Source organism: Sebastes umbrosus, chromosome 12, assembly GCF_015220745.1.
Source record: "Sebastes umbrosus isolate fSebUmb1 chromosome 12, fSebUmb1.pri, whole genome shotgun sequence".
In the NCBI taxonomy this organism is placed as follows: domain Eukaryota; kingdom Metazoa; phylum Chordata; class Actinopteri; order Perciformes; family Sebastidae; genus Sebastes; species Sebastes umbrosus.
In genome coordinates this window covers 6,862,365-6,881,495 of record NC_051280.1, presented here as the reverse complement: position 1 = coordinate 6,881,495, position 19,131 = coordinate 6,862,365, and the positions used below count along the sequence as shown (strand labels likewise).

General features: G+C 39.7%; 1 protein-coding gene across 1 annotated transcript in view; it reads right to left on the bottom strand.

The window, feature by feature from the left end:
* Positions 1–18,560, bottom strand: part of lig1 (ligase I, DNA, ATP-dependent) — a 60,261-nt gene extending 41,701 nt beyond the window's left edge. Inside the window, exons 1-9 of the mRNA XM_037787810.1 lie at positions 18,267–18,560; positions 16,983–17,057; positions 15,018–15,198; positions 11,526–11,691; positions 9,316–9,456; positions 4,931–5,341; positions 4,666–4,774; positions 1,977–2,063; positions 452–508 (exon numbers count right to left, since the gene is read on the bottom strand). Of these exons, the coding sequence (XP_037643738.1) occupies positions 452–508; positions 1,977–2,063; positions 4,666–4,774; positions 4,931–5,341; positions 9,316–9,456; positions 11,526–11,691; positions 15,018–15,198; positions 16,983–17,057; positions 18,267–18,283 (1,244 nt within the window). The 5' untranslated portion in view covers positions 18,284–18,560. The remainder of the gene's footprint in view (positions 1–451; positions 509–1,976; positions 2,064–4,665; positions 4,775–4,930; positions 5,342–9,315; positions 9,457–11,525; positions 11,692–15,017; positions 15,199–16,982; positions 17,058–18,266) is intronic.
* Positions 18,561–19,131: the final 571 nt, after the last annotated feature.

Sequence of the window (19,131 nt, the reverse complement as noted above, 5' to 3'; positions counted from 1 at the left end):
TCCTTTGAAATGTGTGATCTGGATTCTTAAAGCTAAGAGTCACATGCATTTCCTTCAACAAAAACTGTATTTCTTGTTGGTTTCTTGTCATTTTCAGCAGCCAAGTTTCCGGAGAATAAAAGCTGTAAACCATAATCAAGTGTGAAAAAAGTTTGTTGAAATACATTTGTGAGCATTCCTAGAAAGAAAGTGACCCAATTGTAAAATTTCATTTCATGTTCCCTGCCATCCCCAAATTAATGCAATTTCCTCACTTTCTCCAGCTGGAACACACTAATTATATCCCAGAAAGTCCCAGCAGGAAGCCTGAGTGGTAATTTTTGCAAAAAATGTTTTGGTATATACTATATCCTTTGAACAGAGTAGCGATCATTTTCTCCCAAATGGTGTTTACCTCTTTACAGGGGGAAAAAAAACAAAAACACCTTTTCCTCCATATGGAGGGGCTTACCTGCCAGAGTCGTCTTCAATCTTCTCAAAGGTGCGAGCCACCGCCAAGTACGGCACTCTGGAGAGTGATGAGCAGATAGTTAGCAGGCGAAGCGTTCACACTGACAGATTTTTAAATTCACAGCGTTTAACTGACTCAGCTGTTCGGAGCAGCGAGCAATTAGTGCAACAGTAGAATGAGCTTTGATTGAGGGTTTTAAAATTTCATTAAAGCAACAGCGGGGAGGACAAAGGTCAGAGCGGCCGTGGTGGGAAAATTGCGTCCTTACATTTGATATGCAGAAAAAAAATCTATTACGCTCCATATCAGGGGGGGAAAAGGGATTTTATAACAAAAGCCTCCAAAAAAGACATTTTCTGTAGATCTTTGCTCAGATGAACCAGGAGATTTAAATGCAATAGCAATAGCTTTAACATATCAGGATGAAGTAAATGTTAATTGCACAATCTAATGGCTATAGAACAATGACACTATTGGCGTTTAGATTGGTTCCCTTTAAGCGAACACACACGTAGCAGTGCAGTGTGTGTACAGTTTATTTGTCTGTGAATAAATGCTACAACTCCTCAAGACCTGAGCCAAGTTCCTGTGTGTTGCTTGCCAACTGCTGATGAAAGTGAAAGGGGTTAGCCCCAACGTTAGTAACAACTTCGGCCCAGGCTCACCTAAGGTGGACCGACCTTTAAGGTGGACCAGCTATTCTCATTTTAGTGAAAAGCCGCTCCTCCGAGTTTTGGTGGAGCAGCTGCTGAGTCAAGTTCGACTCCTCATGGGAAAATTCAGAATTCCGGTCCGATCCGGGGCTGTGGCATGGAGGACCAATATGTAATATATTTACTGTAATAAACCATAAAATGTAATCGCTTTGAGCATAAACGCATTTGTGCGTGCTCGTTGTGCGAGTAGAAACAAAAGCTTTATCTGTTGCAACTTAAAATATACTGAAGAAGATGGGTTTTGTTTTTCAAATCTGAGAGACAAAATGTTTATTCAATTACAGAAAATAATATAAAAGTGAATCCTGTGACTTTTTCTGTGACTGACATGTAGCTTCAACTGTCCAGAAGCAGTAAACTTCACTCATCTGGTACTCACAGCGGGTTAAAACACATCACTGTACACAGTAGCTGACCTGAGTCTAAGCAGCTTGGACTTGCACCGCGGCCTTGATGTAAAATTTCATGATTTTTCCATGACTTTCCATTAGCGAGTCCAGGTTCTTTCCCTGGTCTGAAAATTTAATTTCTTCCCGAGTTTTTTTAATGTTTGACTCTGCAAGGTTGCACAGAAGGAAACCAGACTCGTTTCTACTAGAGGTCGTTATATGCAGCCCTAGAAATAAGTAATAAAATACATATGGTGACTTCTTAACATCCTCACACACTACGACTTTCCCCGAAAATCTATCAAAGTCCACGAGATTGCAAACTGTCACAGCCACTTTGAACCATAGATCACCGACCTTTCTGCATAAGGTCGCTGACATGAGAGGTGAGTAGGCTGAGTAAAAGTGGGCTGGACTTACTTTTGGCCCTGTTTCCAGCAGGCGTGGTCCACAGGATGGTAGTTGGGCCTGGTCGGATTGTAGTCCGTTTCTCCTGAGGGTGACTCGCTGAGGAAGAACATAACGAGGAAACAGAGCAAATTAGGAGTCTGACAGAATAAAGGTGACAGCTGTTACAGTCACTGAAGCAGCTCAGATCTCTTTGTAGACAGAAAGTCGTGCACACTATTATCATAACAATGAGATACTTTGAAATGTAATGAGTGTTTTGGGAGAAAGCTTCACTGGTTACTTCACACTGGAGGAAGAAGAACTAGAGTAAAGTTCATCTCGAAAGAAAACTACTCAAGTATTTATCAAGATAAACTATGTAATAGAAGAGCGTTTCCCACGTCAGCAATATTATATAATCATTTATTCTTGCAAAAAAAAAAAAACACACTGATTAATGTGGTTAAAAGTGAACAGTTTACTGCAGTACATGCATGTGTTTATTTTCCTCACACAAGGTGGAACAAAAAAAGTCTAAGCCTAATTCATTACAAGGATGTACTATATCTGTGAACTTTCTTTTGTATGCTTTGCCTATCACTCCTGTCGCACACAAGGCAGTTCTTAAAAAATAAATAGGCAGATGAAAAATGCATTTCTTCTCTTCTAGAGCTAAAAATAGTTTGTGGCTGACCTCAAAGTGACAAAAACTGTAATACACTGCCTCTGCTGCTGGTTTATTTACATGTAGTAAAAGCACTGCTTTATGTAAGAAAGACTCAGATAATGTGTAGTCATAATAATAATAATAATAATAATAATGATGAATACAGAAAAGGATTGGCAGAAAACGCATACCTTAGCTGAGGCAACAAAATTCTCCTACACACAGTGATAGACAGATCTCTCTCTAATCACAACCCATCCCTACTGCCTACTAGGGATGTGCATTCCAAGCAAAAATACTGTTCAAAAATCACTAGGTATTATTCGATTATTATTCGATTATTCAACCATATTGTTGGAACAGTGGAGGAGGCCGGTGGAAAGACAAACCAAGACGGTTTTGGTGAGTTTTATTTAGTTTCTGTCGGGTTTGAATGACGATATGCTCAGGTGCTGGAACAGCTGATCTACCTGCTGAAACTACTAGGAGCGCGACACCGCTTGCACGCGAACACGACAATGGGTTGCGCTCGCGGCGGTGCGTGTGGTCTTCCCACGGAGGGTGGTCCGGTGCCAACGGGCCTGGCCAGCCATTCGGGACCTCAAATAAAGTGCGGCACGGCGGCCTCAACTTGGTCGCCTGCCGTGCGCCTCCGGGTACCCAACTCTCCTTCCTCCTATGGAGGGAGCACGGGGCTTTGTGCAAGCGGCACACACACACACACATCCCTGCGCTAACAGAAAAGAGCTGAACTGAACGTGCCACACACGTTTTACCGGTAGTAACGGTACTACCAGGCAGCGCCTACAACGATTAATACAAGGGAAATATATATTTTTTTAAGATGGGACGAATAGTCGCATAAACTATTCGATTTTTTTTTTTTTTATAAATAATAATAACTTGGATTTATATAGCGCCTTTCAAGAAACCCAAGGACACTTAACAAAGACATAAATAAACACAACAATGGAACATAGCAGTAGCTAGAGGCCATAGGTCTTGGTGAAGAGGTGGGTTTTGAGAAGTCTTTTGAAGGTGTCCAGAGATGGTGCGTTGCGGAGCTCTATGGGGAGAGAGTTCCAGAGGGTGGGGGCTGTCACACTGAAAGCTCTGTCCCCAAAAGTTTGCAGTCTAATATTAGTTTTAATATTATTGGAGTATAATCTCACATGTTGTGGCTAAATATTATGCTGTATTATAAATAAAACTATAGTTCGCAGTTCACACAGCCACCTGTGGCTCCATAGTCTTTTGTTTTCTTCTTCCTTTCCTTACTAAGTAGAATTGCACAACGTAACGCCGCCTCACTCGTTTTGTCAACATTGTTGTATGTATAGCCATCTTGCTTAAATTACATTATACTGGAATTCACGAATGGACAAAATTGTTCAGTGTGAGCATGGAAGTTATTGCCGTGCAGAAAAATGCAACATGTGAGTTAACACAATGTACAAGATTAATTAAAAAAGGTACAGACAAACAAAATGGATCAAAAACATAACCTCCCTGGCAGTAATCAATCATTAGGGCTGTCCTCGATCAAAGAAACTCTTAGTCTACTAACACTGACACGATTAGTTGATTAATCAACAGATCTGTAAAGCACCACTTTCAATCTTGTGTTTACCAGAGATGCGCACATAAGTTTCTTAGAAATAAGTCATTCAGCATGAAAAAAAAGCGACTAATCGAGTAAAGACATTTTAGTCAAGTAAGACCAAAATGACCGATTAGTCGACAAATACACTAAGAGGGGGCAGCCCTAAAAGATAATCAAGTATAATCACATAATCAATAATAAAAAATAACTCAATAGCAGCCCTACTTCACCTCCACAGTGTCAAATTAGTGTCCCATCATCTCCCTTTGCCACAAGCATGCATGTTACATTAAGGGGTCAGAGGTTAAGTTTAGCTGAATAGTGCAACACGTAGATAAGTTAAGAGTTCAGTGTGTCGGACAGGTGAGACGGACGAGAATACAAACAAGCAGGTGAGGCGTCCGGCCTATCCTGAGCCGTCTGTAACTTCCTGTTGTACTTTGTCTTACCCTTTTGTGTCTTTGCTCTCCTCCGCGGAAGTCTTCCTCTCTGCACTCGTCTTTTTCTCCCCTTCATTCTTCTCTGGCTTCTCCGTCTTCACTGTGGCTTTTCTCGGAGCTATTGAATAAAAAGAAATAAATAACAGGTAAGGTGAAGGTGGAGCATCAGGGGCAGGGAAATATTTTGCTGTCTTTCCCCAACTGATAAAAGCAGAGCACATTTACGGACACTTTTTTTTTGTGCAAGCACAGAGCTATGCAAATTGCTCCTCACCAAAGAAACTGCTGATGGGGGCTTTCTTGGGCAGCTCCTTATCTTTCTGCTCTTTTGCTTCTTTTTGCTTTCTCGCCGTTTGACTTTTTGGGCTCCCTTCTCCCTCTCGCGTGTCCTTTTCAACCACCTCCTCCTCCTCCTCCTTCTTCTTCTTCTTCTTCTTCTTGGCATCGGCGGGCCCTTTCTCATCATCCGTCTTCTCCTTTGCTTCATTTTTCTTTTCCGCCCCCTCAGCGTTCTTTTCTTCCTCATCAGAGCTCTCGCTCTTCACCCGCTCCTCCTCGGCCTCCTCTCCCTCCTCTTTCTTCTTCGTCTTCTCCACCTCCAACTCATCTGGGCTGTTAGCCTCGGCCACCGCCTTTTCAACTCTTTCTTCCTTTGCTCCCTGCTCCATGGGTTCATCGGCGTTCCCTACGCAGGGTGAGACAGAAAGGAAGCGGAGTCATTGAAAGAGATAAATGCCAGCAGGTTTACTGAGGGCAACCCTCAGTTTTATTGCGAGCCCATGTTTGAAGATGGTTTTTCAACATAACAGCCTTCTTCAATAAATGCCGCGGGTTATATCTTTGAGGTTTCGCTTTCACCCGAGAGTCAGGTTAAGGGAGAATTACTATTGACAAACCTGTAGCACCGAGTCTCAGCAGACAGAGCTGGGGTCATGATACCGGCTGGGTGAGGAGACAGACTACATGAAACTTTAATTTCCTCATCCACAGGTTAAAATAGCTGCTGGACTGGACTGGTGAATCCAACAGTCACTTTTGGTACTTCACCAGCCAATTTTAAGAGAGAGGGGGCCATTTTTCCTGTCTGCTGTGCTTCTGTATATACATATGCTGCTTAAAAATAATGGGTTAAGAGGAGCCGACTGTGGCAAAACTAGAATTTTGCTGAACAAAAATGTTAAAGCCTGCTTTTGCACACACAATTACACTCTGTAATTCCACCCTGAATAAGACATGAAAAAACGTAGACTAACAAATCAGGCAAAGCGGCTCTGGTGGATGGTGTGAATTTCATTACTTCTCAATGATGGTAAAAAAACACTGGCAAAGGGAGTGAAAGTAAAACCTTGTCACAGAGCGAGGTTCCTACAGTTTGCTTAGTTTTGTTCAAGACATGGAGTTGTGGATGGAGAAAGTTGAATTTCGGAGGGTTTTGACACTTTGTAGTGGCGTGTTGATCGATGGATGGCAGCAAGAAATTAACTTTTTTCACTGCCTGCCACTGTGGCAGGCAAGTATTTCTTTTTGACTGCCACTCAGAAATGTTATCTGACACTTTTGAAAGCTATGCACTAAATGAGGGAATAACCTTTTAGATCTGATTCATTGTTCAATATATTTTACACAAAAAAACACATTACATGCATGGTCAATTCCAGTGTTCAAATTCCGGGGAGCCCTATTTTTCGGGGGGTTGGGAGGATACTGTACACAGTAATGTACTTTTTTATTTTCATCTATAGATCTATAGTGGTTATTTGGATAAAAACACACAGTTCAAATGATTATGAATACATGACTGTATTTTCATTTAAATATTTGCTTTGATTAAAGGAAATCTTGGCATTAGTAGTATTAATTATGTATCATAAGCTGCTTAGAGCTAGTGTTAGGAGGATAAGCAGGTCATAATTCCCTCTCTAATATCTATTTTATATTGCTGTGAAAACATCTCCTTCAAAACAACTGGATTTTCCAAGATTACTTTTGAGCACATCATGATAACGTTGAATGCATCATAATAATGTGACTCGATGCAACCTCTGTTAACGTTAGTAGCTCCGTTATTTAGCCAAGCAGGACTGCGCTGCCCACCGGCTGCTAACAGCTCACGTTAATAACTCTCCTCCTGACGAGTTCAACACCGATTTGTTGTTCACAATGTAGCATTATCAGAGAAAAAATAGGGTGCGTCCCCTCATGTGTATTACCATCACGCTTATTTTCTCTCCGCCGCCATGACTTCGGTCCCAAACAAACTGAAACATGAGACAGCATGCGTATGCCGTTGACGTCATTGTGCATGCGTAACTGTGTGAAAGCATCGATAAGAGGAATCGATAGTCACAACGGAGGTTTGCGATTCCAATGAATCAGACAACTAGGAACCGGTTCTAAACGGGAACCAATTATCGATTCCCATCTCTAGTATTTTCCCTGTCAGCCAAAGTGACGGATGGCATGACGATTTTACCTGCCTCTACCGACAATTGACCAGCATTTGCCAGGTGCTTTTTCAGAAACCTGGCAGCTATTATTATAATGAATGACTGATGAGATCTGACCATTCATTTTTTTTTTTAACCTTGGGCTGTTTATGTTCAGGTTCTCTCTCTCTTTATCTGCAGGCTTATGGCCTCGTGACTACGTAACTTAGGCCGACCCACCATTATTTTCTGGATAACACACATCAGACGTTAGGGCTGCAAATAGCGTTTTTTTTTCCCTATTCATCCAGGCAATCAAGAAAAAATGCTTGTCACAATTTCCCAGAGCCCAAAATTACTTGTTTCGTCTGCTAATTTAGAATTCAACAAAGAGAAAAGCAGAAAATCCTCACATCTGGGAAGCTGGAACCAAAGAACATTTGCCCTTTTTGCTCGATAATTGACTTAAACAATTAATTGCTTATAAAATGTGTTGCCGATAAATTTTGTGTTGATTAACTAAGCAATTAATTAACTAATTGTTTCAGCTCTATTTCAGAATCTACCGATGCACAGAGCATGCATCAAAGTGTCATACAGACAAACAAAGCAGTCGAGGTACAGTAGCTGGGATGTACCGATCTGGGGAGTGAATGTGATAAAAATTGCTTTTCTGTCAGGTTGACACCAGTGTGGGCTTTCACAGAAAACAATGGGCATGGGTGTTTTTAGAAGCGTCAAACATCACACCAGTGCACGTTGCCCTTTATCCGGCATGCAAGTGGTACTTTTACAAGTTCAAGGATACTATTTAATGAAAAACATTTTCCACAATTTGATCTTTGTTCTGGATCTTTTTATGAACAGGGTATTATAAATTCCTGTAAAATCATATGTGGATTTAACAGAGACTTATATTTTGAAGGATAGATGTTGACAGAGTCAGTGTTGTATATATCCAAATTCTTCTGTGCTTCCCAAAGTATTTGTTAGTATATTTACTCAATCTCATTTTCTCCCATGTTTCGTGTTTAGCAGGATCTTTATCGGCTGTTTTATTTTCTTCTTTTCATTCTGGACTTTTTCCGGGGAGGTTACGGAGAGTAACCCTGTGAATGCTTTGTTTATCTACAACAATTGTAGGCAAGTTAAGCCGGTGCCCTGCAATACAGTGCTGACAGACAGTGTGGTCCTTGTCCACTATACAACACCATGCAGAGGGAGACCCACAACATTATGTCCTTAGGTTTTGTACACACAGTAAATATCTGAATATGAATGGCGTGAGCAAAGTGTCAGTGTTGCAGTGATGAAGGAACTATGTTGATGGGACATTTATGGCGTAGCTAGTACTGGCAAGAATTGCACTGATATTGTAAAACTAGGGCTGTCAATCAATTTAAATATTGAATCGTTATTAATTGCATAATTGTCTTTAGTTAATTGTGATTAATCGCAAATTAATCGCAAATTCTTTTATCTGTTCAAAATGTTCCTTAAAGGGAGATTTATTTTAAGTATTCAATACTCTAATACCATTAACATGGGAATGGACAAATATAAATCAACTAACAACACAAAACAATGACAAATATAGTCCAGAAACCCTCACAGGTACTGCATTTAGCATAAAAAATATGCTCAAATCATAACATGGCAAACTGCAGCCCAACAGGCAACAACAGCTGTCAGTGTGCTGACTTGACTATGACTTGCCCCAAACTGCATGTGATTATCATAAAGTGGGCATGTCTGTAAGGGGGAGACTCGTGGGTACCCATAGAACCCATTTACATTCACATATCTTGAGGTCGGAGGTCAAGGGACCCCTTTGAAAATGGACATGCCAGTTTTTCCTTGCCAGAATTTAGCCCAAGTTTGCAGCGTTATTTAGCCTCCTCCCCGACAAGCTAGTATGACATGGTTGGTACCAATGGATTCCTGAGGTTTTATAGTTTCATATGCTATGGGATCATCACTCTAGCTTTACAACTGAGCCTGCGTTATCATCGCGTTAACTTTGACATTATTTTCATGGATTCTGTCTCTCCTATTGTTTGTTTTTCTTATTTCAATTTGGAAATAAGAAAAATACAAAATGTGCCGTTCTTTATTATTGTTTACCTTCCCAACTCTGACAATCCTAGAAAGTCTCCATTCTCACCGAGACCTTTCCAGACCTGTGCAGGAGCTGTGCTCGGTTATCAGACTCATAGCAGAGGTGAAGGCGTACCTGCGCTGCTGCTGGCGCTGCTCTCCACACGGGGTCGTTTGTTTTGCTGACCCTGCTCCTCCTCGGCCCCGGCCTCGTCTTTCTGACTCTCACTGGCGCTCTTGCTCTCATCAAGCTTCCTCTTGGGGAACATCTTCCTCGCTGCACACGTCAGGACAGGCATTAAATTAAAAAGGAGGAGGGAGAGGGAGAGGAAGAAAAAAAAAAGGAAGTGAGAGGTATCCCAACTGGAATCACAGCGTGATCAAACAGAACAAGGATGTGGAGATGAAAACAGGATGAGTCTGCTCTCTTACTGCAGATGTAGGGCAACAAAAAAAAAAAGAGAATCACAGATACGTACTTTGCTAATGAAAACACTAATTCCATCCTGAAAGATATTATGCAGCACAGCAGCTTAGAGTTCCAGTGTAATTTCCCCTGTAATTTTATGCAGCAGTGGTGCTTGAGGGTAATTTTAGTTTTGGATCAACACCCGCCTCTGTTTTGGTCCTTGTTAGGGTTCTAGCACAGGTAGCACTGCTGATGTTTTACTTCTAGATATAATAATGAAAGCATTAACCCAGGACATTAAGAATGCAATTTCTGGACAAATTAGTGTTACTTTAATGTGATGTTTTCTCTAGTGGTGGTGGTGGTGGTGGGGCTCTTACTGTGGCAACGCACCACTGCTGAAAGCAAACACTGCAGTCAACAAACACAAAGAGAATGGGATGATGAAAAGAGAATGAGCCGCTTTTCCTCCTGCAAAAGTAGGATGAAGGAAACAAAGTGAGAAAAGGAGGTGCTTACCGAATGAAAGCAAAGCTGCGATACTAGAAATCTGTGTAGCTCTAAGTAGCTTAAATTCTACATTTCTGGTGTGACATGAAAAGTACAGCGAGTACAAAGCGCCACTTCAAATCACTTGGCCATTCTATTTTATGTTAAATGCAGATAGTTACACATGCTGCGTATTTAAAATTCACAGATAATGAACATGTTTGTCAGAGAAAACAGCGGCAGCAGCACTCCTCCACTCTTAAAAGCATTGCACAATAAACACTACATATGTTCATGCTATTTTTTTAAAAAGAAAGTTAACAAAGCCTGCAAACCACAAAGGAACCAAATGAAGATCGACAATCAGCTACAATAACAACACGACCTGCTCCGCTGGTTCCATTAAAGCCCAGTCAGCAGAAATGATGATCGCAAGACAATAATAACATTATCACAATGCAAACACACGCAGAAAAAATAATTATATAGGCTTGAAGAGTGAGCATTTGTGGTTCAGCAGATGAGATAAATGACAAATAATGCAACACAATAGAGTCTACTGGTTGTCAGTATAAAAGGTTGAGACCCTTTCCAGAGAGTCAAGAGATAAATGAAACAAGAGGGTGCTTCACTGTTTCTGGTGAACAAACCTCTCATGCATTCACTTTGTGATAGATGTATTGTTTTTCCCTCATTTTGAAATAATGAGTATTTGGAGACATTAGGCTCCTGCTAATAAGTAATCAAGTAAAATAGCTTGAGGCACAAAAACTATCAATCCTCAGCTGGTGTCAAAGTTCGAAAGTGCTGCAATTTTGGAGGAAAAAGTTGAGCACCACAGATTTAGAGTATGACTAGGGAACGAGGGATGTCACGAGAACAGATACTTCGGTACCAAGATGATGCCAAAATTCTGAAAACATGACAGTACTCTACCGGGGAGGCTCGAGAGTAGCGGCGTGATTTGTGAAACACAAATCCGTGTTGGAAATGGGCAGCTGGTGAGAAGCACAATCCTGCACGGAGCTAACAGCTAATGTTAACAGGAAGTGCCATTGATTAACATTACGATGCGTTCAGGCTCCATTCAGTATGAGTATTGAGCAAAGGTAAATTCTAACGTTATCATGATGTGCTCAAATGTTATCTTGTAAAATGTAGTTTTTGGTTGAGAAACCTGAATAACTCCAGTTGTTTGAAGGAGATGTTTTCACAGCAATATAAAAAACATAATAGAGAGGGAATTATGACCTGTTTGACTTTCTAACAAAAACCAGTACGCAAACGATTATAAAGGAGTTTGTTTTTTACCGTGGTATCGAATTGGATATATCGAGAATCGTGGAATTTCACTGGTATTGGTATCGACTGCTAAATTTCTGGTATCGTGACATCCCTACTAGGAAACAAATAAAGAACGAATAGATCAAATCTGATCAGATACTGACCAGTCTTGCGTTTAATGATCTCAGAGGGGGAGGTGGATTTTGGAGTGCTGGGGGTCCCAGGTGAAGCCGTAGAGGCCGGGGTGGCTGGAGTGGCGGGGGTCACAGGGGTGGCTGGGGCAGGTGGAGGAGACATGGGGGTGGGAACTGCCTTAAAGACATCATCCTTCTGAAAAAAAAAGACAAGCAGTGTTGGTATTGGTTATCACTGTGACAGGAGGCAGCATAAACAAAGGCTTTAATGGCTGGAATTACTGCGTTTTGAGGTGATTTCTTTTTTTTAAATTACATTAACATCTTGACTATTTCATCTACAGCTGACATTGAAATCCCAGGAGAGTGACAATAACAGTTGTCCAGCTGTCAAAACATCAGATCACTGTGGACTGTGTATCACCTCGACGTGGCATTTTCTGCCGAGGAAAACAAGAGTATAACCGACAAGATTATATGGACTTTAAAAAGCCAGACGATGGCCTAAAAAAAAAATACAGAAAAGCAGAAACCTCAACAAAATCTATGAGTGCAAAGTATCTCAGCAAGTGTTGGAAAACAACACTGCAAACCCTGAACGACACACACCTCCATCAGTGAGGAAACAAGTTTGTTGTTCAATGAAGCGCATCGTTTAGAGAGGGCTGCTATAAGAAGAAGAAAAAAAATCACAGGAGGCGGCAGGGAACTCTATAGCAGGCAGGCTGGCAACCACCGCTAAAAGTCAGCGTTGAGGACTGCACATGAAATGTCTCCATAGTCCCAATTAATCATCGTTGTAGGGTTGTTCTTGCATGAACTAAAAGCTTCACAATCCCTTATAAACCATTAATAACGATGCAGTACTTCCTGAGCACTGCGACAGAGGAGGGGGGTATGTACATGTAGTTTGTGTTTAGGGGGTCATAAGTCTAGCGGATGAGGATGACCCTGCTCATAGCTCATGAGGATGACCCCGATGAAGGTCACAAGCGGAAACTAGTTGGTGGGTCTCACAGTAAAGTTGTTCTTTAAAGCAGTGATTCCCAACCAGGGGGGACATTAAAGATCAATTAGCACAGCTAATTAAAAAACAATTAGTTTAGGGGAAAAATAAACAAAAATATGATTCAAAATTGCAGTGATACTGATCTTTAATGTATTTATTTTCACATAATAATAACCAATAAATACTGCAATAGTTTCCAAACTTTTTCATATCAAGGATCTCATAACCGACACAAACTAGTCCATGGAACCTCTTTTGATTGATTGAAGATTTGTCCCATGCTCCACAAAAGGCGCAATATATCACTACGCAGTCACTACAAACTGGCGGTGTGTGGACGTCCGTACAGAGCCTATACGTACACCCTCTTATGATGAAATTTACATCACGCAGACGCCAGCGTACTCACAGTCACGGAAAGTATAATCAAAGGCTTATACTCTTATAATTTGGGCTTGAGACTATTTCCCTCCTACAGACTCTAATGTCGGAATTTCTCATCCGTTACATCTGTCAGTTACATTCTCTCTGCTTGGATCTGGAAACTTGTGATTAGGCCCTCTAATTCTCCTCTATTCCTGGTTACTGATACCGACCTGGAAAATGTTGTTTTACATTTTATAGGCCAACAATTAATAACAAAAAAAATAACAAAAGATGAATCACTAATGAAAATAATCATTAGTTGCTGCCCTACATTTATCTCTGGTGGAGGTGCTCTGTGGCCAACCCTACAAGAGTGCATGTATTAGCACCTTGTCACAAAACATATTCAATAATTGTAACCATATGCGAGTAAAGCGGGGTGGGTCATGCTGACAAACACCATGTAGCCATCACAATCTCTCCCCTCACAAGAACAAATAATGAATAATTACTGACATATTACAAAGAGAACGAACGGGGCAGTAAAGAGAAGCGTTTATCAAACAACAGGTGGTTGAGCGACAGCCAGAGCCGATAATCAGGTCTTTTCATTATGTGGCTTATTGACAAATGCATTCAACATGGTGATTCACCATACAATTACCATCTTTGTGTAACAGTGTTTTTTTTCCACCAATGAATAAACAACAGGCAATGATACGCCTACAGGAGCTCTGACAGTCGATGTGGAATTAGAACGTTTGATGGTTACACATGTTTACAAGGACAAAGGAAGCCTAATGGTAATTCACCTTTTATAGTTATTACATAAGCAGGGCTGTCAAAGTTAACGAGATAGTAACACGTTAACGCAAATTTGTTTTAATGCCACTAATTTCTTTAACGCATTAAAGCTGAAGTAGGCGAGACTGGAGCAAATAAGATTAAAAAAAAGTTATCTCTATAGATGGGCGCTATATTGTGACAGTAGTACAAGAAACAGGTAACCTGAAAAAATCATGTGCCTCTGTGTCCTCCGGTGCTCCTAACGGCATGTGCAAGATTTCACAGACCGGAGGAAAACAAGCAGTAAGAGCTGATCGGAGGTCTGCTGTCCGTCTGCTGTGTATGAGAGCCGGCTGTCAATCAACGGTCAAACTAGGCAGTTACGTTAATGCCTGTTTCTCGCCTCAAATGTTTTCAGAATCATCTTATAGTGCACTGTTTAGCTGTTAAAATTAGAAAGTTTGTGACCCAGCAGCCATGTTGAGATCAGGTTGAGATGGCTTGAACGCCAATTACAGGTTACATGACCGGAGCACAGCCAATAGGAACGCTTTCTCTCTGAAATGACCTGTGATTTGTCAAAGTCTCCCATCATGGGCTAGATTTTTTTAAAGTCTGAAAACAGAGCTACGAGGAGGAGCAGAAGTCTAGTTTTCTCTCAGAACACTTAGATTACAATATGCTGAAAGGTTATTATGGATTTTTTGCCCAATGATGCCAAAAGTATTCTGCCTACTACCACTTTAACGCAATCAATCTTTCTGAGGTTGTAGTGGGCTCATTTGGCATCATATGAAACTAGAAAAACTCAAGAATCATGTCATACTAGCTTGTCGCGAAGGAGTCTAAATAACGCTGCAAACTTATGCTAAATTTGGTGAGAAAAAACTGTCATCTTCATTTTCAAAGGGGTCTCTTGACCTCTGACCTCAAGATATGTGAATGAAAATGGGTTCTCTGGGTACCCACGAGTCTCCCCTTTACAGACATGCCCACTTTATGATAATCACATGCAGTTTGGGGCAAGTCATAGTCAAGTCAGCACACTGACACACTGACAGCTGTTGTTGCCTGTTGGGCTGCAGTTTGCCATGTTATGATTTAAGCATATTTTTTATACTAAATGCAGTACCTGTGAGGGTTTCTGGACAATATTTATCATTGTTTTGTGTTGTTAATTGATTTCCAGTAATAAATATATACATACATTTGCATAAAGCAGCATATTTGTCCACTCCCATGTTGATAAGAGTATTAAATACTTGACAAATCTCCCTTTAAGGTACATTTTGAACAGATAAAAAATGCGTGATTCATTTTCAATTAATGAGTGTAATTAGGGAGCGTAAAGTGCCTTTTACCTTTTCCGTTTTACCAGCAGCTTCTTTGTCTCCTTGTCCCTTGGTAGCGACTTGCTCTTTGATGACCGGCGCCTCGTCATCGTCGCTGTCCAGGATCTGACGGCTGCGTTTGGCAACCTTCTTGATGGGTGAATCAGCTTTCTGGACACCGTTCTGCACCTTGAGAGGGCTTTTGGCAGGTCTGGAGACGAGCACAGACACAAGACACTTTGTAATTCAAATAAATAAAAGCCATGCATACGCCTCGTTCATTTGGTGCCGTTCAAAAGCACAGACACAAGCAGCTATATTAAGTATTCTAGACAGGATGATACAACTGAGACGTATAAAATCAAGGCAAGAGTCATAAAAGAGAGGTCAAAGCAATGATGAAAAGATCATTACATAAAGACAAGAGCATTAAAGAGGCTTTTAAGACTGACTTTAAAAGACGATAGTCTCGAGATAATGAACACAACATCAAAGCAGCTCAGAGATAAGACACAGAAGTTATCTCTTTTGATTACAAAAAGTTTTACTAAGCAACAGAGATCCATGATTCAGAGTGATTCAGAGTGATTCAGAGATAATTGCCCATATTCAAGATGTTTCAACACAAAAACATTATTGAAAATTAAGCTGATCTGATATGGTTTACTGATGTCGGAGATAATACTCTTCCCACCCATATTGGCCATACTGTCTCGGTACAAATGCAGGTTTTTTTCAGTATTTATACAGGCAATGATACCTCCATTCTTTTGCTAATCTGACACTTGTAATAAGTGACATAATCCGTCAAAAGTTGCAAACAAACTGCTGCAAAGTCTAACTTGGCAAATGTTTCGATGCAATCAGGCATATGGTTTGTGATAATCACATTAAATTCCCCGCGTGCAATAGAAAGGCATAAACACCAAACATCAATTTACTCTATCAATGACAATCACCAATGTCATATATGGAGCTAGAAAAGTAAAACACTCTGTAAAGCAACAATCATAAATGTGCCCTAAAACATTAAATGGGTAGATTGATTCCTATAAAATAAATGCTTAAAGCCCCAAAGGCTAAAATGAATAAAAAAAAAAAAAAGTATATATTTCCAAATATTGCAGGTTACATTTATAGATGAATCTGTAGTGGAACATTTAACAAATAAAAAAAATCAGCATCAATAATCAAATAGAAACTTTCATAATAAATACCACAACGCCTCACAAAATAGGTAGGGATGCAGCGATCCGACTTTTTTAGTCCCGATACAGATAGCGATACCAAGTACTGTTCCGATACCAGTGTTTAATTAATAAGCTGTATGTCTCACTGTGTGGAAGAAACTAGGATCATTCTTTTACGTGTGAGGCAACATCAGGCTTGACTTGACATTGCTTTCGTAATACAAAATGCAACAAATAAATACATAGATACAAATTAAGTGAATTGTTGTTTATTATTAAATTATAAACCGTACACCAACAACTTGGCAAATAAAATCTTCAAAATTAACAGGAAATACAATTCAGGTGTAAAGCTTTTTAATGCTGCAACAAATTGGTCAAAACTTAAAACAGGAATTAAAATTCCAGTTTATAATGAATATAGTATATAAACATGGAATTCAAATTAATAGATCGGCCCTATTGTCACCAATAAACGATCCAGCTATTTCAGTCAGTATCAGCCCGATATCTGATCCGGTATCTTTGCATCCCTACCAATAGGCAAAACACTTTATCAATGTATACAAATCATAAGTAATAATAATCAAATGTACCTCTACCCTATCAAGACTGCATACATTAAATTAAGTAGATCCCTATAAATAGACCCTACAGGCAGGCCTTCAAAAAATTCAAATATTTAGCAGGTTATATTTGTGAATGAACCTAACATAAAATACAGAAAAAGACAACACCAATAATACATTTACTAACAACCCTCCACAACACTAAATGCGTGATTGAAAAAAAAAAATAATCTTACTTTTTCACAGGTTCATCTGTGGCTTTCTTCTGACTGTCCTTGTCCTTGTCCTTGCACTTGGGCTGAAAGAAGGATCTGATGGAGGAGAATGAGGAACAGTTAATGGCATTAGCATGATCATCATCATCATCAGTGTCAAATAAAAAGCAATACAGTAATTAAAACAGTAGTTTTGCCACTGACAGCTGATAGTTGAGCTGGTAGTTAAACGGTTAGTTAACGTTAGTTATTAACGTTAAGTGCGTAGCTGATTGCCATCTTGCTATCGCATGTAACGTTAGCTAGTGTTATTTTCATCTGGCCTTAAAGGTCCCATATCATGCTAATTTTCAGGTTCATACTTGTATTTTGTGTTTCTACCAGAACATGTTTACATGCTGTAATGTTCAAAAAAACTTTATTTTCCTCATACTATCAGCCTGAATATACCTGTATTCAGCCTCTGTCTGAAACGCTCCGTTTTAGCGCATTTCAACGGAATTGCGTTAGTAGGTAACAGTTTGGGTCCATGTGTACTTCCTGTCAGTTGATGATATTTACATACACTGCAACCGGAAATAAACTGGGACACATTTAGAATGTTTACGTTTAAAACCATGTTATGGTATAAATATTGTATATTTGTGACATCACAAATGGACAGAAATCCTAACAACTGGTTTCAAACGCACAGTTTCTGAATCCCGGGCTGTGTGTATTTCTCTGTATATTGAGCGTTTTGATAGTTTAACAGTATTTAACTAGCACTTAAACCTGCTTTATTTTATAAAAGACATGAAAAATCTCACTTTTTACAATATGGGACCTTTAATTTATGACAGCTGACAGTTGAGCTGGTAGTTAAACGGTTAGTTATAAACGTTAAGTCATCTTGCATATCTCATGTAACATGTTAGCTAGTGTTTATGGTGGTATTCATCATCACATCTGGCTTTAACCTTTCCTTGTCGTGTCAATACAGCTAAGCTAACGGTCATGGTTTAGCCAGCATGGTACAGTTCACGTTAAAGCCAGGACAATAGTTTGGTGTCTGTCTCCGCTGTTTGCAGCAGAAAGTGACGCTTCTGAACCAAACAGACTTTGCAGACTAGTTTTTTATGCTAATGTTAACTTACAGTTAGTGCAGTTAACACTAAAGTTCAGCTAACGTTGCTCTCCTGTAGGGACTTTGACCCTGAACACAACTGACAGTATAACTAGCAGGAGGTTGATGATGCAGAGTCAAGCAGTCATCTAACTAACACTAACCACCAACAGAAAGCGACATAGAAACGATCTACTTACGCGATGCTCCGCTGCATGTTGTCGTCTTCAGCTGATTATCTATCAGAGAGGTGATTAATTCAGACTAATGGTGAGTTAATTTACAGCACAGGGTGCAACAACATCCACACACAAACAACAACTCCCGCGCTGCAGAATGACACAAAAAAAAACTTACAATATTCGGCGCCAAATAACATTTTAGCCAAAGATCGTTAAAAAAAAGATTAGAGGAGTCACTCGCGAGTTAAAATCGGATCCGTTTCCGGTCTGCAAATTTGGCTGTTATGACAAAGACAAGCGCTTTTCTGTTTGGATGTTGGTCTAGTCTGTTAGATTGATTTGGCACAGTGGAAACAGGAAGAAATAAACATGTTGTAGCAGTGTAACAGTGGTAAATACCATAAATATTATTATTAATAGTTTGCAATATTGAAAGACAACATACTGGTATTAAGAATGCAGTTTACCAAAACCAGCATAAATTATGTGTCTATATAGATAGCCTATTAGCCTATATATACATACATACACACATACACACAGTTGAAATTACCAAAAAAAAACATGGCAAAACATAATTACAAAAACATGGAATAATGTAATAATATATAAAAATGTTTATTTGAAAAAACAAAGTCTAACGTGTAAAAGTAAACCCTATCGTTTTCCGTTATGATAAAGACATGCGCTTTTCTTTTTAGGTTTAACTGTTGGATGTTGGTTTAGTCTGCTAGATTGATTTGGTACAATGAAAACAGGAAAAAATAAACATGTTGTTGCAGTGTAACAGTGTTAAATACCATACAAAATTATAATTAACTTATGTGGAAGTTCATTATGTTTGGTTTTCTTTGATATTGTTTGCAATATTGAAAGATATCAT